At 34.9% G+C, this 24477-nt stretch overlaps 6 protein-coding genes across 11 annotated transcripts in view; 2 read left to right on the top strand and 4 right to left on the bottom strand.

Annotated features, from left to right (window-relative positions):
- Window positions 1–7169, bottom strand: part of LOC124307367 (uncharacterized) — a 50532-nt gene extending 43363 nt beyond the window's left edge. The window contains exon 1 of the mRNA XM_046768980.1: window positions 6058–7169. Within this exon, the coding sequence (XP_046624936.1) occupies window positions 6058–6133 (76 nt within the window). The 5' untranslated portion in view covers window positions 6134–7169. The remainder of the gene's footprint in view (window positions 1–6057) is intronic.
- LOC124307408 (fasciculation and elongation protein zeta-2-like) overlaps window positions 1–24477 on the bottom strand; it is a 396278-nt gene that overhangs the window by 175692 nt on the left and 196109 nt on the right. The gene's annotated exons all lie outside the window — the stretch shown is intronic.
- Window positions 9338–11765, bottom strand: LOC124307404 (glutaredoxin-related protein 5, mitochondrial). The gene is made up of 3 exons (XM_046769048.1): window positions 11656–11765; window positions 10104–10245; window positions 9338–9636 (listed from the first exon to the last, which is right to left on the bottom strand). The coding sequence occupies exons 1-3, from the start codon at window positions 11731–11733 to the stop codon at window positions 9452–9454; spliced, it is 405 nt and encodes a 134-aa protein (XP_046625004.1). The 5' UTR covers window positions 11734–11765; the 3' UTR covers window positions 9338–9451.
- Window positions 12079–13882, top strand: LOC124307399 (N-alpha-acetyltransferase 20). 2 transcript variants are annotated; one of them, XM_046769041.1, is made up of 8 exons: window positions 12087–12234; window positions 12314–12382; window positions 12619–12643; window positions 12777–12867; window positions 13131–13260; window positions 13357–13390; window positions 13458–13493; window positions 13735–13882. In XM_046769041.1, exons 2-8 carry the CDS (start codon window positions 12330–12332, stop codon window positions 13786–13788), a joined length of 423 nt encoding a protein of 140 aa, XP_046624997.1. In that variant the 5' UTR covers window positions 12087–12234; window positions 12314–12329; the 3' UTR covers window positions 13789–13882. The 2 variants fall into 2 exon arrangements, with proteins under 2 accessions (XP_046624996.1, XP_046624997.1); XM_046769040.1 differs by having other exon boundaries at window positions 12079–12234; window positions 13357–13493.
- LOC124307327 (uncharacterized) lies at window positions 15755–24311 on the top strand. Its single transcript, XM_046768874.1, has 11 exons — window positions 15755–15924; window positions 16265–16359; window positions 16453–16607; window positions 16823–16953; window positions 17149–17284; window positions 17475–18395; window positions 18496–18868; window positions 19249–19577; window positions 19770–20004; window positions 20135–20601; window positions 23991–24311. Exons 1-10 carry the CDS (start codon window positions 15846–15848, stop codon window positions 20495–20497), a joined length of 2817 nt encoding a protein of 938 aa, XP_046624830.1. The 5' UTR covers window positions 15755–15845; the 3' UTR covers window positions 20498–20601; window positions 23991–24311.
- Window positions 21650–24446, bottom strand: LOC124307403 (protein FAM177A1-like). Its single transcript, XM_046769047.1, has 3 exons — window positions 24313–24446; window positions 23989–24117; window positions 21650–22924 (listed from the first exon to the last, which is right to left on the bottom strand). The coding sequence occupies exons 2-3, from the start codon at window positions 24115–24117 to the stop codon at window positions 22640–22642; spliced, it is 414 nt and encodes a 137-aa protein (XP_046625003.1). The 5' UTR covers window positions 24313–24446; the 3' UTR covers window positions 21650–22639.

Genomic DNA, 24477 nt, shown 5'->3' with positions numbered 1-24477 from the left:
AAATGGGTCATTTGGTTATTTCGGGATTTTTTCGATTGCAGTCAAAAAATTAGTTTATATTGTGCAAAAAAAATTTCAGAACACGTGCCAGGGGGCAATTTTTAATGTTTCATAATATTTTTTTTCATAAACTAAAATCTACCGAAGCAAGCAATTTGATGCTTGAGAACAGTGATTATACTTTCAACTTAACGTAGAAACCAAAATATTATAATATACTGAATCTCAAAACTCTTATATTTCGCAAAACCATAATTTTTACGGTTTTTATTGAGTGTCGTTATTTACTGAATACGTGCGCCATCTCAAATTATTTTGTATATTTAGTTGGAAGTAAAAAACATTGTTCCCAAGCATCGAATGAATTGTTTCGAGTCCATTTTCGTTTATGAAGAAAAAAAATAATGAAGAAACATCGAAAATTTCAATGCATTTTACATTTAAAATTTAAATTGCCTCCCGGCACGTATATTTACAGAGGATTTTTTTCTATAATACAAACATATTTTCGGGTTGCAATTGAAAAAATTTAAAATTCCGAAATTACCAAAAAACGGACACTCTAATAGATATTTCATTTTTAAATTTCTCATTTCATTCTTATTCTGATTGCTGTGCAACAGTTGGATTTTTTGAATAACGTACAATACCGATTCATTTATCGTGAAGTAACCTACATATCGTAACGTGGTTGCTGTGAAATTTTGCTTGAAATTGTCATATCAACAGACATCGACAACAAAGTGAGGAAAAAGAAAACAATATATAACAACGAAAATAAAAATATATATTTTCTATTGTTCATTTCTTTCGTTATATTATTGTTTTCAGAATATTGTTAAAAAAAATTCTATTTTCCAAGGACTCTTGTACAAGACAGCACGTGAGAAATTTTTTTTTTTCGTTCAATTTTTGAGACTGACGTCATCGAACGCGTGTCCTAATACTGGAATTTGCGTACATATCTCTGCCCACAGTTTTCTCGTTCACTTATTTGCAAATCAATATTATATAGACACGGATGAGAAAGAAGTCAATTTTATGGCGAGACTGAAAATTATACAGTATATACATAAGGTCAGAAATAGCGTTACATATATATGTACATACCACCGACCTAAAGTACATATCGGACAGGCTATGTACGTATATGTATACGCAAAGCCTGGACTTTCGGTCGATACATTTAGTACTGGGTTCGTGGCAGGAGAAGAAATAGAAAAAAACCACACGCACACAGCATCACAAATGAAAAAGTGAAAACAAAAAGTTAAGAAGCTTGTAATATCGATAGCTAGGTCGCATTATACGAGTATTACTGATCAAATGCAGTCCTTGACGCGGGTGAGAATAATATACAATCGTATTCTGTGTATGTGTGTGTGTTATATTATAAATTGTGTGTAGGTAGATAGATATAATGCGCATGCATTGAAAATACCTATAAACGTGTACAGAGGGACATACATACCGGCTGTTTTTTACCACTCCATGGTCTTTTCGCGCGGTGCTGCAGTTTATCCGAAAGCCGATGACGATGATTATACTAGTGTGTGATTCGTTCGCATTATATTGTACATTGTATTATTTGTGCACACGCGTACATTAATTCAATAAAAGCTAAACTCATCGCTTCTTTTCTTTTCTTCTTTCCTTCCGACTTTAGATATGGATACTTGTACGCATAAACTGCGTATCAGCTATGAGTATATGTTTATACGATTATTACAGAAGTATCGAGTCTCGAAGAAAAGGCGTGAATGTGTTTTCACTATGATTTATCTCCAAGTTTGCGTATAAACAAAATTGAACTTAATTTTAGGTACTCTGTCGCTGGAATACAACGAAAAATAGTATATCTAAACCACGTGTATAGTTACAACAGTAGTTTATTGTTATAAGAAGTCATGTCAAATTTTACCGTCAAAAGCACTGCAGGCGTATATATACTCAATTATATATACTCAATTAGTGAAACTGAGACAGATTCTCTGTGTACATCACCACGTGATTCTGGCTGCTGAGTTTTCAAAACAACACTTTCCCTACAGTATATATAACAGTATTGGTTACTTCGATCAACAGATTAATATTGAAAAGCATCTTTGGGTGAAAATAAATTCAGCAATGATTAGATCAGATTTGAAAAAATAACACACTCGCCTGTGTTCACTCCAACGGATATAAAGACCGATATTGATAACCGCGTATAATTACACAAAAGCAGAACTCGCAATAACGTAAACCGTAAAACGATTACAATGCGAAGAATATTTGTTTTTTCCATCTCATTGTAATTAGCAGTACTTCAGTAATAATAAGGTTTCTTGCGTTTAATTAATTTAACGTTGTGAGACATGGTAGGACCCGTTTTTCCTTCTCTCACAATATACTTAAGCACGTAAAAATAGTTTTTGCACAGTAAATGTTCACGGAGGTGGAAAAGTATTTGTCGAACAATTGATATACAATGGTACATTGTGCAAGGGGGGGGGGGGGGGGGGGGTGTCTATTTTTACCGAGGGTTGAGATAATGGCGCACAAGTCGGAGTCGGGTGCATCATAATTTTACCCGAGGTAATAATTGTCCCCCCGCCCTGTGGCACATCGTTCTTTTTTCAACAAGTGCATGTATAGCCGTTTTTTCGTGCATGTAGGGGAGAATAAAATAATTAAGTTTCATATTTGATTCGACTTATATGAATTAATCATAAGAACAATGATTGATAAACAAAATAATTCATTTTTATTTTATTACACGTTATCTCCCTAGGGAAGTAATTAAATTCGCGCTCGAAATGAGCAATTTTCCATCTGATTTTCATGCGAGAGAAAGTGCCTGTTTCAAGCACGTGTGGAAAAATAGCATATTGTGTAACAAGGGGGCAAACTTGGTCTTTTCGGGCAAAGCACAAGTTTTCAGTATGAGTCGTAGGTGGGCACGCATGCGAGCCAAAGACGAATACTGCAAACACGCGAGGCGAAAAGACCCTTGCCTCTTTGTCCCACACGATTCTTTATATAACAAGAGAATGTTACGCGTTTTTTCACGAAGCACGAAATTGAGGTTAGTGTCACGTAATGTCAGATCAGTTTGCGACAGCACAAGCGTGCAATACAGAAAAGACCGCTTTCAACTTTTACGAGTCAAAAGTGGGCTTTTCTGTACTTACGCGCATGTGCACTCGCAGACTTATTCTACCGTCATGGAAACGTGTGCTTCATGTACAGAAAACTCGCATGAAAAAATGTGCAGAACATGCTCCCGTCATAGAATTATTATTTTATGCCAAACAAAGTATAATTTCACATTCAATCATGCACAGTCTCTGTTATAACCAATTATGAGAATTAAGTGCGTGAAAATGGTACGATTGGTTCTTTCAATTACCATGAATTTCGAATGAATAGAATGCAGAGCGCGGTATCTGCGAAAGGATCGAAACCTCTGTGTTTGATCAATGATACGCAGGAAACAAAACATCTAATATTATAACATCTTTTCTCTTCGATTAATTAAATGTTACAAAAGCAGGATTGGGTCATTCATACAATAATGCTTACACGTAATACGCAATTACATATTCAATAAGACGGGTTTTGCTGTCAGAATCACCAAAGTTATACATACCTATATTGATACCTATATTGATACGCAGGAAACAAAACATCTAATATTATAACATCTTTTCTCTTCGATTAATTAATGGATTTAATTACATGTTACGAAAGCAGGATTGGGTCATTCGTACAATAATGCTTACACACAATACGCAATTACATATTTAATAGGACGGGTTTTGCTGTCAGAATCACCAGTTATACATACCTATATTATCTGTACCTTTATTGGAGACATTGGTAACACAATTCGGGTAACATTTACTACAAAACCGCGCTCGTCATATGTTACACATCATTTGTTTTTCTTCTTTCTAAAATAATGTGAGTGAGTAAAACGCATGTAAAAAAATGCACCTACGATCCAACGTATAAATTTTATATGCATACTATTGCATACCCATGCATGCAGATACATTAAAACGCAAAATTTTAGAGTATTAAAATACAACGTACATTGTAGGTATTCCTAGTAACTCATCACGAACTCATGAGTCATATGCTTTCGGTGTACAGTCGACAAAATGACAATTATTCATGTTTCTTATTGTTAGTTATAATGTTAATAAGCGGATGTATGTGGGATCGTTTGATATTAAATCGAGGAAAAAAATGCTATTTTTCGCAAACATTTTTCTCTTCTTGCCCTTTCACACGGTTTAAGGACGTAATAGGACGTTAAGCGATGAATCATTTCAAATTTTTCAAATCCAAGTTTCTACGTTAAATCCTTTTCGAAAAATAGAAAGTTAGTGATTCTATGATTTTTCATATCGACGAAGCAAAAAATTGCTCTAAACTACATTTTTCGAATAAGTGACAATATAGTCACGCCATCGTTGAAAAAATCTTAAAAACTTCAAGATTGATTCTTTTTATACATACTTCAGCTTGTAAAGGGGCAAAGGGATCGATGAGGGGTAGAGAAATCGACCGTTTGGTTTGACATGGAAGGCCTCGTATAGATATATTATCTCCGGGTATTATATACGATCCTTGGAAGTTTGGAGTAGGTAAATGTAAATATTACCTGTAGTCAAATGTATATATAAATTCAATATGTACAGCTTTGAATAAAGTATACGGTATTTCAGCACCCCTGCTCAACAAATACGCACTGCACATAACTGATCCAATTTGTTTAATAATTATTGTTAACAAAGCTGAATTAGGCTTTCTTACGATAAGTTGAGCGTCTGATTATGAAAGAGTTCAATAATATAATATACCGCATATGCAGAGTGTATGTAACAAATCTGGTAAGCCGTCTTCCCCGATGATTGTTTATCGTTGTACTATATAGTCGGAAAAAGGCGGGTTTTAAATAGCCATTACTGATAACTATTCAATACTATACAATAGCTATTCGAAAGTTATATTCATATACGTCGTAGGTAGCAGATTACCAGTCAAGTCAACATTCAAAGACAAACTCAACATTAACTTACGATTAACACCAATCTTACTAATGAACCATGAAACTCGTACACACAATGGTTTGTCTCCACAGTGATCAAACGAGGTTAAGAGATAGTATAGTATAACAACTACCTATAAGTCTCTCTTTGTTTTTGCAAGTATGCCTACGTGCACAGACTTGTGCATACATACATAAAACGAAACATGATACACGGTACAATGCTATGTTTTTGTTGACGATTTAGGTATGTGGGTACGTAGGAAAACTAATCTCATGACGCGTTGTAGTTTAGCAATGTATTTTCGAACTTCTGTCCAGCTGCGTGCATATTGTAAACAGCACGAGTAGGTACGCATGGCGATACATGAGAAATCCAGTAAACCTCTAAAAACTCGAAGTATACTATTCATAAAAACAATGCGTATTTCGTACAACACTCCTGCGGAATGTTTCGTTTCGGTACGGAGGAGGTACTAGCAAACTCTATTGGTAACAGTACAGCGACGAATGTATTTACGGTATTCACCGTTGCGGAGACAAGGTACACAAAAATGTTTTTAAGGTTTCGCGCAGTCACCTTGAGCACAGGGGATAATCTCATAATCGAACGGCGAAAAGTCAAGAGGTACAGAATAAACAAGAGATAAAATATAAACAAACTAATCCAATTTACACGAAGAGGGTGAAATAATGTAAAAAAAAGAATGTTTAGGACAAGTTTTTGGAAAAGAAGACAGGAGATCATGTATGTAGTAAAGTAATATTCATCAATGCCTTAACCTGTGGGCTAACTTGTTGCCCGTCCGAAACAAAATGCGAGTTCAATTCAATTCGAATTACATGACAATGCATCCCATTCTCTCACGTCAGCTGCATCGCCAGTTATTGTCACAAAACTCGCGTTTTGCTTAACACCGAAAACAAGTTAGCCGGAAGGTTAAAGTATTGACGAATATTACTGTACATACACACATATAGACAATAAATAAACAAATTAACGAAGGTCGTATGCTCACCCTCGAGTAGGTGCCAGTCTTGGTCAAGCGAAGCCAACGCTTGAATCTGATTGGCCTGTTGTTCGGAGTCCAGCATCCTTTCAGCGGAGTCGTATCGGCGGGCCAACAGAAACGATTTCCTCCTGATTGGCTCCTACGTGTTTCGCTTTATCTCTTTTTCCTCGCGCTGCTTATCGCCAAGTTAGTATCAATATTTCGAACGAGTCTATTTTATCTGCCGAAGGAGCCACCGCGCGTCGTACAGTTTGAAAAATACGCTCGCCAAGAGTTTACAATATATATGTCTATTTATTTATTATACTTTTATTTATTATTCATTTATTATCAACTACGTATAATATAGGTACAGTAGAGATTCCGAGGATATCGTAATAAGCATAAGCAATATTTAATGTTTTATTTCCAGTTTTTACTCTATGTATGTCAATCACGTAAATATTATAATTTGGTATAATTATGAAACGATACGTGTATTTCGAGCGCGAAATTGATGTATCAGTTTGCATTCGGGGTGACGTACATCTCACATGATTATTTATTGTTCATCTATAGATATAACATGAACTGAGTGTCCAAGAGTTTTCTATCGGCGTTTAAGGTCGCCCGACACATTACGTGAAAAAGAATATATACGATGTTCCCCTCAGTCAGTGACGTCGCGATACGAATGAATGTATGTATGTATGTACACACAACGTACTATGCAGAGGTGTGATGAAGACCAATAACATCACGCACGCACGTGTAACCGCGGTGGATTTCGTACGGCAACTGATTTCCCCTATCACTCGAAACGCCACTACACGCCTCCCCCTTCACTCCTCGAGGGCTTACCGAACGACGTCGTACGTACCGACGGTTCGCGGTCCCCGCATTTTCTCCACCTGTCCCTCCGTCGTTCATCCACAGAACAGCCGGCTGCCTCCTCCGCTATCCGGCTTCTCGCTGACACGGCCGGCCGATCCCTCCACTTAGGTTCTCCGATTCAGGCTCGTGCGTACTGTTGACACGTGAGCGAACGGTTGTGTTGCGTGTTATGTATAGCTTCCCGCAGGACCCACTACTCCAGGTTGCATAGCGTTGCACTCGGGACGCTCACACCGTACTCTGTGCGCCATGTAGTTTACGAACAGCCGCACGATTGAGCCGAAACTTATGGCGATATTATTCTCTACGTCGTACTTACCTCTAGTATGTAACCTACTCTGTGACACAATATCACTTAATCGCCACGTGGTGCATCCCCACGTACACGCGACTCCTTCACATTCACCTTTGTTCCGGGTGAGACGCTCTACCTATTTACCGCGCCGCTGGGCATGCGTAGATGTCCGAAGAGCACATGTTCAGGCGCAGCGCACCGCAGCATGCGCATCAATGGTACGGCCCTGGCGATTCGCGGCTCGCGCGCTTCGTGCTCCAAGCTATCCCCCCACTTTGCCGCCCGCGACCGACCTCGGCGCGCGCCGTACCCGTTCCTCCCTTGCCAACCCCCTCGCCCGCGACGCGGCGTAACCGCTTTGACTTCGTTCTTTGAGGCTTTAACTAACCACCATTCTCAGTTCGCTGATATCGGCGTGAAATGAAAATAGTACGACGTCATTATTCCTCTGCAGTAATGAAAATACACCGGATCATTAATGCGAGTTAACTCGCGCAATACTATATTACCTTCTTTATCAACAGGGCTTAGATCACTGAACAATTCGCCAATATGCTTCAAATTTTCTCATTTTCTTACCGACGTTGAATACTTGTTCAACTGTAATTTTCCTTCCGCTATTGTGATCCAGAGAAAAATTGTCGTAGAGGCACACCATCTGTGGTATACTTCATATTGAGACAAAATCACATCGATAAATTACATAAACATATAACGTAATATATGCATATAACGTAAAACTCATTTGTTTCCTTTGAAAACACGCATAGAATCAGGAGAAACGATACGACGATACCTACCGTAAGCTATGGTGAAGCGTCGGATATCGTATAATTTATACGATGGAAGCAAGATGTATGACGGAATAAATAACTACGTGTTTCGATTTATCTCAAGTTCCCATCAAATACATAGAGAAAAAATGTAGCCACTGCGACCACTGAAGATTTACCAGATGGCGAAAAAATTAACGATCAGTTTGTTGTTACACTAGATTGATTTGATACTTTTTTTCCGTCTTCTAATTATTGAAGTTGGATACTTTACATCATAAATTTACGTCATAGTTTATTCGACCGAATGATCAGTAATACTATGACTGGATAATTTTAACTATACCAAATGGTTACTGTAAAGTTTTTACTTTACCACGAACTCAGCCTGTTTTGTCTGATAATTGGCCAGACTCTTATGGAAAAGTGTTTTGGTTGATTTTGTAGAAAATTATTTTATATACCTATTTCGGAGGTACTTTTTTCATACATCTCCAGATGTAGAAAAAGGGGTGGTTAGACGCCGAAAAACATTAATGCACAAAAAAGTTGCTGCAGTTTCTTGTATAAAATAATTTTATTATTTTAATTGTAAACTATAGCGAGGTTCACAATGTCGATTTTTTGGAACATATCTCTCAGTATTGTGTGAAGTCGAAAAAAATAATAGAAAGCGCCCTGTTGAACGCAAGAAAAATATTTGTTCACTGTAATCGGTATTTGAGTCATCAAAGAATGCGACAAAATCATCGAAAAATATAATTCTTTTTTACAATGGTCTTTTTCGTATGTGATCTTCTCCTTTTAAATATGCTAAGAAAATCAAAATGAAATTCTGCGAGGATGAATATAAAAGTTCCAAAACATCACAGAATGCGAATTCAAGTACTACTGACAATGAAATTTGACAAAGTATCGAGAATATCGATGTAAGATAAGAAAAAAACAGCAATGACATTATGCTAAATATATCCCTTGTACAGGTATATAAATGTTCAGAGGACGTAAATTGAAAAGGAAATTAATTAATAGAAGGTAAATTATCACGAGTGACGTGATATTCAAATGGAGATAAATTATTTTTATATTTTATATAATGCAAGACACACATTATGTAATTACGAATGGATCAGGATTTGAATCAAATTCATTAACCTGGTCCTAATTTCACCCGATTTGTCTGCAGGTTTTTAATAATCTTATAAATGTTGGGACAGCATAAATATATATACATGCTCTGAAAAATCATGTAATGGTGTAAGTTGAAATATACATACGCTCTTATATAATTTAGGTGCATTACTCACGTTGCACTATGAAGGGGTGTTGAAAAAAGATGCACGTGTCAACTTAACTTGTTTGTTTTTTTTTCTATTGTAACAGAAACTGACTAGGTACAAAATAAAATGAACAATAACGTGAATATATTAACTATTTACAGAGAATTAACACGTTGCATCTATTTCTTAGTGTTATCAGCCTCTTTTCCAGTTTCCAGAAGAAGGCTGTTAATACCAACTTTTTTCAACTCTTCAATCAATTCCCCGTTTTGATGCATTTGAAGCATTATGTCACATCCGCCAACGAATTCACCGTTTATATATACTTGCGGTATCGTTGGCCAGTTTGAAAATTCTTTTATACCTGTAAGAAATATACATGTAACAACACACACATGACCAAAATATAAGTATAACGATTATTACATATAGCACGTCGTATGTTATATTGTCAACGCAACGATTGTTAGCCAAAGACCACATAGCATTTGACTAACCCATTGTATTATTCAATATCGCCAAAGGAAAAATGTTTATTAAAATAAGAGATAGTAATTTAAATTAATGTATACATTAGCGATTGTTAAAAGGTTTTCTATTAACCGTATATAATTATAAATTGGAATGTCACTTGGAAGTTTCTAGTCTTCGTGCGTTCTTTTTTTTTTGGATAGCATATATAAATTTTTTGAAAACCTAATTAACGTGGTTATATAAGCATTAATAATGGATATTTAATCATTTTTTTTAGTTTATCCAAGTTTGATAAACTCTTCTTGGAATCTACTAGAGTTGGGGTACTGAAATTTAAAAAATTTAATCAATTAGTACCTTGTCGAAGTTCTTCGTCAGCCAGTACATCATGTGCGTTATATTGTACACCATGCATTCTGAGGATTTGTACAACAGCATTACTGAAACCACATCTTGGTTCTTCTGGCACGCCTTTCATAAAAACTACTACTTTATTTCCCTAAATAATGAAAAAAGAACTCTGATATCATTAACAATAATAAATATCACTGGGTGATTCACTATTGACATTTGTTACGTGCAGTTGACGAAAATAAACTAGTCCTCCACATTTCATCATTATCTTATAAGTATATTATTTTTAGTCTAAAATTGAAATTTTTAATGTTTACAGTATGAACGAAACCTCGAATATGCATTACTGTTGGATTTGAAATGAAAAAATGGAATACTGCATTATAATCTTCAAGATGTTAAGAATTACAAAGAGAATGAACATCTGTTTACACATCAAATTCTTTGACAAACGTTTGAGAAACACAGAAAAAGCCAAGTAATGTTACAAAAGTTAATCTCTATATTGTCATTACCGCTTTGTATGTAAATTTATAATCATTCTTCAGAAAGTTATGTCAAAAGAAACAAGCAAAATATCAATTCAAGTTTATTGGTTTTTTTTATAAGGCGTAATTTAGAAAATTTCAATCTTAGATGAAAAATAAGAAATATGAGAAGTGTGATATACAAAAAGTATTATGTTTCCCTTATGGAACACTAAGCTTATGCTACTTCTGTATTACATAATTGTCAATCATCTGAGAATTCAACTCGTCAACTGAAATATTCAGTTTATATTCCTCGGAAGAAATTAAATTTTGGAATAATATAGAAATGCCAGTTAAAAAGGACAAGAATGTCAAAATTTTGGTTTAAAATATATAGATGTACAGCTAAATTGTTTGCGTCGTTAGAACCAGTATCTGCAAACTTCATAAAAAATATTGTTTTGTATAATGCTATTGTAACATGTGAATTTTAGATAAATTGGCTAACAGAATGGCTCGCTGGATAGCAATTAATTTCATTCAACATATTATACGGAATTTTTCAGATATTGTATGTTTCTAGTATAGCAACGAAAGTTTTTTGTTATCACAGCCTCGTTGTTAAGTTATAAAGGAATAGAATTTTTGAGTTTGTTGGTTTCGAATTATTCACATGACTAAAACCGATGGCTGCGCAATATGAAATATAAATATTAAACTTTATGAAGATATTTGCCTATTACAATTAGTCGAAACTGCGTATTAAATTTTCATATCATTCTTATACAGTAAGCCAAATAATAAGTAACAATATCATCGATCTGATTAAGATATTGAAATGCGAATTGTAAAATGCAAAACGCAAGTAAGATCCAGACACACCATACGAATGCAGTAAAAAATTGTCATCAACAGTCATTTAATAGAAAATGTCAAATAGGGAATGAAAATCAGTAACGTAACTTGCTACTAGCCCTACAATGCCATTATTTCTGGAGAAATGAAAACGTTATATTTGTTGCATCATTTTAAACACGAAAGTAGTTACTCAAGGTGATGTTGTTATTCGGTATACTTTAACTCACCTTAACAAGATTTCCAATCTCCTCCGGTTTGGTTGCGAAATTTCTTACCAGAGACGCGAAACGTATGGTTCTGAACATCGTTAATGAATATTTCTAATAGACGGCGTTAACTGTTAAAATAAATTTATATCTAATAAGTTGCGTTGTGCAGTTTCTTTGGTAACCGCATAAGTTTTTCAGGTTAGTGTTAGGTTGGATTCTCTCACGATTCTTTTGATCCTCTTGATCGAAAAAAGTTAGGTTAGGATACAAATTATACGATGCACGTACCACCTGATCGATCGACTATTTGTGAAATAAGCCGTAGAAATAAGGATGTATAATTTGCGCCTAGTGCCATCTTGCGATCGCACGCAGTAGCCTTGCGCTTAATTGTAGCATTCAATTGTGTCCCCCTGTGACACCTGTGATACAAAAGGCTCGGTCAAAAGGAAAAAGACTTAATTAAAAGAATTCTGTGCCTGCCCTAGTCTGCCCTCTAACTGTGCCTCTAACACGAAAACAGCAACTAACAAGAACCGCAAACACGCGATCGCAAAACGAACCACCAATACATGGTCAAATATCAACCATTTTAAAGTTAGTATTCTTCATTTTGTGAGAACCTGATGAAAATAAGATAACGTTTTACACAGGTTTCCATCGTAATTTGTTCTAGAAAATAAACACAGAAAATGTCAATTCTAAGGCCGTTCACCTGCGATGATATGTTCAAATTCAACAATGTGTAAGTACTGATTCTACACGAAATGTAACCTGAAAAATATTTTGATCCAATAACAAAACTTCAATGCATTGTACAAAACTTGTATCAAAACAAATTATCATACTGTAAATCTGAATCTTTGATGCCATTTCATGTTATCAGTGAACTTCAGTTATCCAAGCTCGAATGGATTCTTTAACCAATGCAATGTAATCTTTATTATGATATTTTAATATTTTGTCTCTGTTATGAAACAGGAATTTGGATCCACTCACAGAAACAGTATCCTTTCACATGCTGCATTATTCCACTTGTATCGCTAATTGTGATATACAAAAGAAATAAGATTATCTGTCTTTAGGAAATGTTTATTTCAATTCAATTTTTAAATATATCCTCAACGGTTCCATCTTAGTATGGACTGTCATTCTACATGCAGTACCTGGCCCATTGGCCTGAGTATTTTCAAGTCGCTGAATCCCCATCTGGAGAAATTATGGGTTATAGTAAGTAAGCTGATATAAAATTAAGATAGTTTCGAAGAATTGAAAAATGAGTTCAATAATAATTAAATATATCCGATAATTATTTATTACTATCTTTAGTTACTACGCCACAAAATAACTGAAAAATTTATTCTGGAATGTTGAAAGCGTCTAGTTCCTATAAATGAGAAAAGTCAAATTTTCTAACAATAAATCCAAAGTGAATTTTATATAAATCTACTAGTATTAGCACTGGATCCCTTACTTCTATACTACCTTTGCAGTTATGGGAAAAGCCGAAGGTCACAGTGAAAATTGGCACGGTCATGTAACAGCTCTTACTGTTTCTCCTGATTATCGTAGGCTAGGACTAGCTGCAACATTAATGAAATTCTTGGAAGGAGTATCAGAAAAGTATGCACTACTTTCTCATTATTTTACTTTTGAAAGGTTTGCATGCAACAGTGATTCTATATATATATGTATATATAAAATTTAACAATGTTTCAGGAAGCAAGCCTACTTTGTCGACCTTTTTGTCAGAGTGAGTAACAAAGTCGCAATAAAAATGTATCAGGAACTGGGATATATTGTTTATAGAACTGTTTTAGAGTACTACAGTGGTGATCCAGATGAAGATGCTTATGGTTAGTCGCATGTTTAACTTATATTCAATTATAAAACAGTAAATTTATCTGAACAAATCTGTGGCAAAAAAAGTAAATCACATTGAAATTAAACTTCGGATTGATAATGTCCCTCAGCAGGACAAGGAGAAAGAGAAGAAAGTCATTGCTTGCAATTTGAATAAACTTCTATCTAATAATCTTCAAGGGATCTAATTATTAATTATGGTGGTGTTATTATTATATATTATTTTTGTTTCAGATATGCGGAAAGCTTTATCAAGGGATGTTAAAAAGAAGTCAGTTATACCATTAACACATCCCGTAAGACCCGATGAAGTTGATTGAGTGACAATTGTGAAAAATGTATAATTCTTATATAACAGACAACAATAAACGTAATGTCTTAATCCTTCTACTATCATACACACCAGTGATCAAAGACGTAAACAATTTTGAACAGTTCTTGCATCATGTTTATATTAGATTCAAAAATTGATTTATTTTAATGTCAACGCTGATGCATTATCATGAATAAATGACGTAGGTTACGTGAATGCAAAAACGTCTGGGTGATTGATATTACTTATCGACAATCATTCAAATGCCGAATACATAAAAGTGAAATAAAAATATTTTTGACACTGAAAAATGTGCATATGCTGAAGAAAAATGTCAAACCCAACAAAGTAGCTATTCGCTTGAATAGCCTTTGACAACATTCTTTTCAAAGTGACATTACTGAATGTACTCTCCACGGTTTTTGTATAACCCTCTCTAGAATAATTGAACCCTCAGGAATGCAGAACAGACATTAAAAAACGCAAAGGACCAGCGGCACAGAAATTAGGTGGGAAATCTTTCGTTTTGCGGCTGTAAATCCTGATCAGTTGCAGCATATTCGGACTGCGCGCAATCGAACAATTCCTCTCGCAAAATAACGGCAATGTAGTGCATCAAAGAATTAATATAACTATTTTTTAAAAGATCCAAAAGACAAAAAAAAACCTTTCTTTTTCGTAATTTTCAGAATCGTTTTGCCAAACTCGTCTCACCAGTCGTACCCCCAGGAATGCAAAAAAAAACCATCCAAAAGCGCGTCGAACCCACTAAACTGTATGTTACACCGATCAGTGATCGAACCCATTTAAGTGGTGGTACCAACCACGGTCTTACATACAGGTCTGGCAACGAAGGTAGTGGGGGTGGTTCATTTCACGGCCGGTTACTTATCTCATGTTGTGGCCGCCAGGTCGGCGCTGTGATCGAGGGATTAAGACCGTGGAACCAACACGGAGAAATTAAGCTGCTTTTTCATGTGCAACAACAGCAAAATGCTCTCATTGGTTGCTTGCTACGTATGGACCGGCGGCGGGGTTTTCTGCTGTGTGGAGCAAAACCAACTGCCATAGAAAATGGGTTCATTTCTGCTTTGAACAGCAATTTCATGTTACATACTAGTATAACATTTTAGAATTGTACTATTCGGAAACTTGGTAAAGTAGTTTACACTGACACCTCAACACTTGTAGAATAAACTGGAATTGAAACTTTGTAGCTATGAATTTGTGATTTTTCTCTTCCACCTCATCTAAAACCCGCGAAAAATGGACTGAAAAAATTCGAAGGGGTCAGCATTGCTCTTCTGCGATTTTCAGAGCTCAGAAACTGTTTGTCTCAGAATCTTTTTGCTAAGATCTTTCTTTAATAATCGGACCCTCAGGAATGCGGAAAAAACATCAAAAAGAGCATAGGACCAACAGCAGATGAATTACGAACAAAATCTTACGTTTTTCGGCTGTAATTGCTCACAGCGTATTCAATAAAGCTTGCCTATAAGCTCTATGATGAGTGGCTGTTCGTGATTTAAGAAAATACTCTAATTCAATCTCATTATTCTAGAACCGTAATGCAGGCAATGCAGTGAAATGAATCAAGTATTGGAATAATGAGAAGGAATTACTCGGGCTGCCCGCAGCGTCAGGCTGGGTTTTCACGAGCAGCAAAATGCTGCTGAGTTTTTAACCAATAGGAATTCTAAAAAAGCAGGGAAGCGTTACCCAGAGTCTCTATAAAACGAATTCTAGCGCTACTGGTGCGCGCTGAACATAATAAGGCGTTGATCACTTGCTGAATGTGAATTACTTATTTTCTTACCATTCCTAATAGAACGAAATTCGGCAGCAAAATACTCCGGTAGCTTTTGCTGCCTATGAAAATCCAGCCCAGACATGTATTCTGAACTAGATTTTTTCCCTCTTGCCATGAGATAGCGCCACGTATGGATACCCATTTGACAGCTAGACGACGAATTGTGGCTTAAAATATTTTGAAAATTAAATTATTAGTAATAATGAAATAAATTCAGTAGAAATGCAAGATATTTGCGAAAATATTCGTACGGCAATCGAGCACGGCCGTACCGATATTATCCGATCTCTATTGGATGCATGTATGACCTTAACCTTATTTATAATTACACGAGTCTTATTAGTCACTACTTTAAATCATCGAAAACAAGTACATTTTCATGATTATCAATTAATCTTTCACGGATTGTTACAATATATCCCTATTGTATATCTCTGTTATACTTGTTAGGCTTTCCTTATCGAAACAAATGCCAATACAATACAACTATCTGATGATCAGAACAATTATTTGTCACATGCCGAATGTTTATACCAACTGATTAGACACCATATTTTTGATGCATCAGTCTGTTAGACTTGTCTAATCTTACACAATTTCCCAGCACAATATTCCGAACTTAATTACTCAATTTTGATCAGGTGAAAATGGAAATACAGGAGAGAGCATTACAAAGGAAAAAATTCTGAATCAGGCTCTCTTAGAGGAAGGGACTTTCCTTCTGTACGCATCTAAGGTGTGTACAATTTTTTAGAGCAACTGTATGAAAAATCAGTTTCTTATGCATGAATAATATGGTTTGAAATTGAATTTATTGCACCCATCATAGATAAATCAAGTAGATGTTGTGCGAAGTCTTCTTAGCTGCGGTGCAGATCCTACAATTCAAAACTCTCAGGGTTACAATGCAGTTGACGTTGCATCTTCTGATGCAATACGACGTATTTATGTCGAAGAACTCTTAAGAGCTACCGCTGCATCTGAGTGAGTATGACAGAATTAAATGTCTTTGTAACATAAATCTATGACTCTCAAGTAAATTAACATTTATTTAATGACTTAAACTTATTTGTTTGTGCCAAACTACTAGTCATTCCTTCTAATAAATCGAGTATTGAGTACTTTGCACACATCTCACTAATAACTGAGAAATTTCATAACTTGGAGAATTGATAGAAGCTTTATATTCATCTTCACAGGCTGGAAAGAGTTGTGCAATTACTAGCTGCAGGGATAAACATAAATTCCTGGGATTCAGAGGGGAGTAAAAATACTCCACTTCATTGGGCTGCTTGCTATGGCAACAAAGACGTAATTAAGTGTCTGATAGGTATTTTATATATTATATGAAAGAAACAGTCTCCGCTTAGTAATAATAACAAAGATAACGAACTTTGCTGATTGCAATAAATATTTGTGGGGTACCCAGAATATGTGCAGCTTTAATAAATGTACTCATTCACTTGAATAAAACAAAGATTGAAAAGACAAATTAAGCACAAATACGTTATTACTCTGATTGTAGACAGAGGAGCAGATGTTAATGCAGAGAATAGTTGCGGAGCAACCCCTTTACATGATGCAGTTAATCGTGGAGAAGTGACAATTTGTCAGGAACTGTTACATTCTGGAGCTAATCCTCTTGCACGTGCAAACAAAGGGTGAAAACATTCAAATCTTTTGTTATCTTGAGATTATCAAACATGTGTATCTTTCAATTTCAACTTTCACTAATTGAAGTGTCTTAAAAAACGAAATTTACAAAGAAAGGAAGATTGTAGCAATGTATTGCCAATTCAGTAATTTTTATTATCTTTGTAAACCAATAATAGTAATCTTACAATGTTACAGAACATTCGCTGGGAAAACTCCGTATGATTTGGCAATTGGAAAGCCTACATTGCATTCTATGTTGCAGAAATTTTTAGCAATCGTAACATCTAATGAAAGCAGTAGTATGCATAATGCTAATACGTTTATGAGCCAAAACTATGGAGACCGAAAAGTATCAAAGTCTTCAAATTTGAGCCAACTTTCAATAGATTCTACCAATAAATCATTTGACCAAATATTTGAGGGGATGAGTCGTGAACCTGGAATCGATAGTCCTGTTAAAAGTATAGGAGAAAGATATGGGATATTCAATCTCATTTGGCCACAGCCGAAGACTATTATCGAACTTCCAGACGCACTTCCATTCATTGCTGGAAAAGAACTATTTATTTCTATAATACAAGGCACTGAATCGATCCACAGAATATTGGATGTATGGGAGATTAGTAGGTCAATATTATTGGAGCTTGGTCATGACGTTAAAATTGGTGAAGTACAACCAAGATCTGGAAAACTATATTCCGATCAACAGATAGAGTGTTTAGTTAATGGAAACCTCTTCAACGTTAGTAACGGCTACCAACTGCTGATTTCTCAAAATGTTATTAAAGTAACTGCTGGTAGTTTGGCAGGCTTGCATTACGCGGTTTGTACGTTTGTACAAATCCTAAGATTGTGCAAAACTCACAAAACATCAGATGTATGCGAAATTGATGCTGTCTTAGTTAAGGACGAACCAAGATTCAAACACAGAGGCGTATTACTGGACATATCTCCAAGAGGACGAATACCCAACCTAGAATACTTATTCCACATGATCGATTTATGGTCAGCATTTAAAATATCTCACTTACATCTTTACTCTAGGTTGGCACCAAGCTGTGATTGGCAATTATGTTACACTAGATCAGAAATGGTGACGCTGGACAGATACTGCAGGTTTGCATTAGTATAATTTTTCAACGGTTGAAAATGTTTGTTATCGCTTCCCACAATAAAAATTCAGTTTACGACCTGATTTACTATTTCATCTTTACAGAGATCGGCACTTGGAATTAGTGCCCGCATTGGACGTTGACTCAAACGTAAGTCAACGTCACTTACCCCAAATGTGGCCAGTATTTCAAGAACTGCTTGCCACCTTTCCAAGTCTAAATTACGTACATGTTGGGCCCCGGCTGGCTGGTTTGCTTGTTCAGTTAGAAAATTTGGACTCAAGTTTATCTGGGAATGAAACTGTGGAAACAGATATGTCTGAAGTATTCAAATCGTACTCTTGTCTCCAAGAACTTTGGCATATTTTAAACTTGAATTCCGATGCAACGTTATTACTATGTTCAAATGGACTACACTCCAAACCGGACTTACGAAACGTTCCAAGCAATGTCGTCCTGGTGGAATATGGTTTTCAGGTAATGAATAATTCATGTTGTATCGGTATAAAAATATATATAAAGGATCGATATACAGTGGGGTGTCCCTTATTTGTGTGATTTTGGAGTTTTGTCAATTACACTCCAAAAATATATTGAAATTATAGATAAAGAAATCCCCTGTAAATATAAAAATTTTTGTATTGACAGGGGATTTTTTTTTTCTATAATATCAACATATTTTTGGAGTGCAATCGAAAATATTCCAAAATGCCCGAACTAACGGACACCCTAATTTTCAGGGTAATTTATTCATTCAGCAGGCTCTCACGTTCAGCAATGAATAAATGATCCTGTGGAAAGTGCTTTACTATTTTATCATTGAAAGTTCTAAGGAGAGTTTTCCTCTGTTATTTCAGGCTGACTACGATTTCTCAGAATGGACAGAAGTATTCAGAAATGCTGGTGGCAATGTGTTGCCTAGCTCTGGAACAGCAAGTTATAATAGTTTGGCTGGATGTCCGGCTTCGACTTATGCCAACACAAGAAATGCTGTAAAAACTGCCCTACAGCAAAATTCATTCGGTATTGTCGTAGCTCACTGGTCAGGTAGCCATCATTTGACCCCGCACCCGTTCGCTTGGGTAGGGTTTTTAATTGCAGCTGGGCTTGCCTGGAATCCAGCTAGCGAGTTTGATACTTTCAATATGGAAAGCTGTGATATGTCTGAACTCCCTAATACTTCCAGGTAATCGTTTGGATTAGTTCCAGTTATGTACCTAGAGTTCTGTTCTTCAATATTTATCTTAGAAGAAAGTTGTAAAATATTAACAAATTTACCATTAAAATCAACAATGATATTTCACTAATCAGTGTAATTTACAATTACATATCTTGATCTAGATGTAAACAAAATGTCTACTCATTCATATTTCTGCAGACAACTGACTCTAGCAAAACTGCTCGATATTCATGTTTTTTCGGACTCGGAAGGAAAAGTGGGCAATGCAATACTTGAATTAGGACGCGTGGATACGTTAGTACTAACATTGAGCAAAAATCAAGCAGTAACAGACTTGAAGCAAATACCAGATAACAGAGGTTCTACTCTGTATCGGCTTTTAACTGACCCAGACAATGTTACGTTAGATAATCTATCGACTGATTTATTTGTGGTGAGTTGATCTGTGAATATTATTATTGCAAAGCGAGACAGCTTTTTACAAATTGAAACTGCAAACTTATTAATCTAATGTAAATAACTAGACCATGTCAAAATCTTTAATTCAATTATAATATTTTCAGAAAATTACTAAGCAAATTAAACGCATTTCCCACTCATTGTATGAAGTAAACCTAACATCAAAGTTTGCTTTAATGGAAATTCAGGAACTTCAATTAACAGCAGACTTGATGCTGACTGCCTGTCGTATTGGTAGAACTCTGATCGGTGTTGGCGTTAATCCAAATAGCAATATGGGCCTAGCTGTTATTAACCTTGGAGTAAGCAATTTACCACCGACTTTTAGGACGGATATAGCCAACAAGCTTTTAGCTCATATTGAGCAGTACAAAGGTGCATGGCTACAAAGACACTTGCCTCAAGGGCTTCAAAGTTCCTTGTTAGTGTTAACTGCAGCCTTACATAGATTTGTGCCCGAATCATAATCCTAAATTAAGAGAAAATATACAGCAGTCATATACAAAAAACATAGCTAGGCATGGAAATGAAATCAGACTTGGATAGCCGACATATATCAGTAATTTGATAGGTAAATATAACACCAATGCCATCCCTGTTGCTCTTTTGTGACAAGATATAGAGTGAAATATTTTTTCCACTTCACACACCTATGTGCAATTGTTTCAATACATTGAAGTTTGAGTGAAAAATTTGCAAACCTATTAGACAAAACTTGTTTCCAAGATCGCAACACTATGGTTTAGAAAAAAAAACGAGTTAGAAATGATTAGTAAGTCATTTCATATTACACAAATTTTTCAAGTGACAAATAAAATGAAACTGTGTTGCCTTAATTTGTAATTTCTACTATTGTCCAGCAGTTTTTGAAGTATTATTAACAATGGTATCTAGTACTAATAATAGAATAATTACAGCTTATAGCCTAAATATGTACCTGGAATGAAGGTATAAAAGAAATAAAATCTTTTAAACAACACACACACACACACACACGCACACACACACACACACACACCCGCACGCGCGCGCGCGCGCACACACACACACACACATATTGAGTATAGAATGTTTAATCAGAATATCGAAATAATACAATTTTTGGAATACTGCATTGTCAATTGAGGCCTCAATTATTTATACACAAGGTGAGAAATTCTAAGTTTTGTGACATTTATGAAAAGTTTTTGAAATGTATCTTATAAAGCACTGAAAATAATATTTTCTTGCATGAAACATAGATATCACGACATCATTTCTTGAATTTCCTTCCAATTATTTCACTCGCGATCGTACTACATCTGTTGAATTTCTTGCCATACTTTTCTTTCATTACAAGATGGTCTTCTACTTCTATTTGACAAGGTACTGATGTACAAAGCCATCCAATTTTATTTCGTCGAACATGAAGTGGTGTCACTATTTTACCCTTTTTATTATAGATTATCTAGCAGATGCATAGTGCTAAATTTAAATTTTTTTATAGATATTACTTTGTGAATGAAGCTGATTTCGAACAATAGGTGAATTATTACTCTTATTTACTGACAGTTCCTTCTAAAGAATTCTAAAATTATCGATATCAGTATTATTTGGTATAACTATTTTTCAGAAAGGCACATTTGAAAGACTTATCAAAAGTCAGTAAAAAAAAATGTTAAGACAGCAGGAGGTTCATCACACATTCTCAAGTTCTTACTCTGCAGGCTTTCGCTGCATAGTCGTTAGAATTCGAATTGATTTATTCTTGGGAATAAAAACCATGTTCAAAAGAATATGAGGCAACAAAGTGACAGACGTCTTGTTTGCAGTTCAGCAGTTGTGATTATTGTATTAAAAAAATTTGTCCATAAAGAACCGACTTGTAGAATAGTATTAACATCAGTAAGAATTGTACTCTGTAATTTTTGTACATAATACAATTATGGTAGCCTATTTTAAAATTTGACTCATCAGGCTGCAATAAGATGAATTAGACTGCGTGTGAAAAAATTGAATTCGGTTTAAACAATGAAAATGTCATTTAAGCAATCATCTATAGTACGATAAATAAATATTAGTCACCTATAAAGTAAAAGCAGTTCGTTTGTTCCACTCCTATCGAATTTTATTTCTAAAAAGTTTCTTTTATAGTATTCCAACTATTTTTTTAATCTTGGCTGAGTCTAGGCATGTTGAGTGGTCGTATAAATAAACAACATACCTATATGTATAGCATGAGGATGAAAACTACGTCAAAACCGAAAAAAATATTAGTTTGAATCTAACTATTTTTTTAAATCCCAAATTCTGAGAAAAGAATGTACACTCTCAGAGCTAATTGTAAGCACAGTGTAGCGATTCACACAATATTCATGTTACCTTATCAATGTACTTATTATTAAAGATATACAACTACAATAGAAGCCCACTGGTTAATTTAAATAAATGTGAAAGTTGTCTAATTGTATAAATTATAATACTCTATATAATTGAAACAAAATCTTGACGTAAAAGGGAAAGTAATAATGTACAAGTTAAATACTTCCATTAAAAAAGTTGAACTTATTTCATGATCACGTTGTAAAGATTTGAAGGAAAATTTGGGGTCTTCGAATTTTCTTTAAAAATCAAAATCTTTGACTATTTTCTACCTGCTCTGTCGAAGTACTGTTGTTAACAAGATTATTACGATTGTTCTCCGTCCAACCACCCATTTCTAAGTCTTCCTTGCGTTGTGCTTCAGCCTCTTCGGCTTTCATTCTATAGTATTCGTTAATTTCAAATTGAAATTTTGGGCTTGTTATACCAAAAAAGTTTGCTAGGGATTCTCCAACGTAATCACAAGCACTCAAGGTCTTACTACCCACCCAGGTCGTCTGATACCATATCCACGGAAACCAAGTCAGGGTTTTCTGCTCCATAGCAAAAAATAAGAGAAAAAAGACAAATTTTGTTAGAACTTCAAATTAGCTTAAAACTTCAACTTTATCAGAATAATTATCTGATATTTCGCAAAAAGTAAGCTTCTGTATATCGATAATCTCATGTTTTATTTTAGTGGTCGCTATTAAAAACTTCTCATTTGAAGGATAGACACTCGCTATTAATAAATCACTTCAGATTGGGTAATTTTAACTCAGGATTGAACCAATCAGATGTCAAGCATCAGGCACAAAACACCTTCGTTATACTAGTCAAAGTTGAATGGTTCATCGGTATATTTCAGGTTCAACAATAATTCTGTTGCAGTAACTTTTAGGGATATCTCATTCAAATCTGGTGAATCACAACACCTAAATCAATTGAAAAGTAATAAGAATTGTTGAAGTTTACAGCACCAACATATAGAGATGTGGCATTAAGAATTTTCCAATGATTAAAAAATTATTTAATCTGTCGAATATTTTGACCGAAATGTTTGGAATTCAAAGATATAATTTAAAGAAAAAATCACTACAAATTATAAGTATGGTACGTTGTCTCATGAAATAATCGTTTGAAAATTACAAAAATAATTCAGGTATTCTTTTGAATTCGATTGAGATGTGAGTCGATAGTATAATTTCTCATCTTACCAAATAGGGAAAATAAAATACATTTTCTTTGTAACTGCATAATTTCTCATTTGATTTAAAGGAAAAAAAATGGTAAAGAATTAGTTTACATTCTCTTCAACCAGCTTTGCTTAATGTAGATTGCAGAGTATCAAATACCTTAGAAACGTTAAGTCAGCCATTATATGACCTTCATTTTTCCTTTTTATTTTTATTTCTTCATTGTAATGTTAACTTGATTTTTCAATTCTCACCATTAAAACGTTCATGTTGTGTCGATGTATTTTAATTTAAATCCATATGCAGTAGCGTTCTACCTATTTATTGTTCATCAAAATGAATAATTGATGCACAGCGTTCTTTTACCTTCACATCAATAAAGGAAATTATAGTGCTATTTTATTAAAGTAAATTGGACTTACAGGATCGACGACTGGTAGTTCTACCTTTGCCTTCTGACCATCACTTTCATCACCTGAGGAATATTCTTCCAGAGTTCCGTCCGAGCAGTGGATCACTCTTTTCGGCTTCTTGGTTTTTCTGGGTTCCATCTTATAACAAAATAGATACCGAATATCATGCAGATACAATGATAAAATTATTGAAAATCATTAGCAATGATGTAACATTCTAGAAACAGCTCATATAGTAATCTTCAATGTAATGCTGTTACTCGAAATTGACGCTGTTACTTGTGCCAAGTAATTGTTGTGAAAAGATTGTTGTCATGAATGTTTACAATTTACCTTTGATGGGTTTATGGGAATGATTTTATTTTTCTTCCCCAGTTTATTTGGTCAACTTTTGAATTTATTCAAGATACACTTATACATACATACATAAATTCAAATAACTAAATGTTGAAATAATAGAACTCTCCGATGCGTTTTTTAACTTATAGTCTTTGCTCA

The sequence above is a fragment of the Neodiprion virginianus genome, chromosome 6, assembly GCF_021901495.1.
Source record: "Neodiprion virginianus isolate iyNeoVirg1 chromosome 6, iyNeoVirg1.1, whole genome shotgun sequence".
Taxonomy (NCBI): Eukaryota; Metazoa; Arthropoda; class Insecta; order Hymenoptera; family Diprionidae; genus Neodiprion; species Neodiprion virginianus.
The sequence above is the reverse complement of the archived record's forward strand: the minus strand, read 5'-3'. Positions and strand labels throughout refer to the sequence as shown.

What these genes read in the sequence shown, in the direction of transcription:
- LOC124307404 (XM_046769048.1), bottom strand. Translation starts at nt 11,733, where the DNA reads ATGTTCAGAACCATACGTTTCGCGTCTCTGGTAAGAAATTTCGCAACC. An exon ending in AGATTGGAAATCTTGTTAAG is followed by an intron (nt 10,246 to 11,655) that starts GTGAGTTAAAGT and finishes TTCATTATTTAG; the next exon opens with GGAAATAAAGTAGTAGTTTT. An exon ending in TGACGAAGAACTTCGACAAG is followed by an intron (nt 9,637 to 10,103) that starts GTACTAATTGAT and finishes TATTTCTTACAG; the next exon opens with GTATAAAAGAATTTTCAAAC.
- LOC124307399 (XM_046769040.1), top strand. Translation starts at nt 12,330, where the DNA reads ATGTCAATTCTAAGGCCGTTCACCTGCGATGATATGTTCAAATTCAAC. An exon ending in TGGATCCACTCACAGAAACA is followed by an intron (nt 12,644 to 12,776) that starts GTATCCTTTCAC and finishes GTTCCATCTTAG; the next exon opens with TATGGACTGTCATTCTACAT. An exon ending in TGGAGAAATTATGGGTTATA is followed by an intron (nt 12,868 to 13,130) that starts GTAAGTAAGCTG and finishes CTACCTTTGCAG; the next exon opens with TTATGGGAAAAGCCGAAGGT.
- LOC124307327 (XM_046768874.1), top strand. Translation starts at nt 15,846, where the DNA reads ATGCAAGATATTTGCGAAAATATTCGTACGGCAATCGAGCACGGCCGT. An exon ending in CCGATCTCTATTGGATGCAT is followed by an intron (nt 15,925 to 16,264) that starts GTATGACCTTAA and finishes AATTTTGATCAG; the next exon opens with GTGAAAATGGAAATACAGGA. An exon ending in CGTAATTAAGTGTCTGATAG is followed by an intron (nt 16,954 to 17,148) that starts GTATTTTATATA and finishes CTCTGATTGTAG; the next exon opens with ACAGAGGAGCAGATGTTAAT.
- LOC124307403 (XM_046769047.1), bottom strand. Translation starts at nt 24,117, where the DNA reads ATGGAACCCAGAAAAACCAAGAAGCCGAAAAGAGTGATCCACTGCTCG. An exon ending in AACTACCAGTCGTCGATCCT is followed by an intron (nt 22,925 to 23,988) that starts GTAAGTCCAATT and finishes GCTATGGAGCAG; the next exon opens with AAAACCCTGACTTGGTTTCC.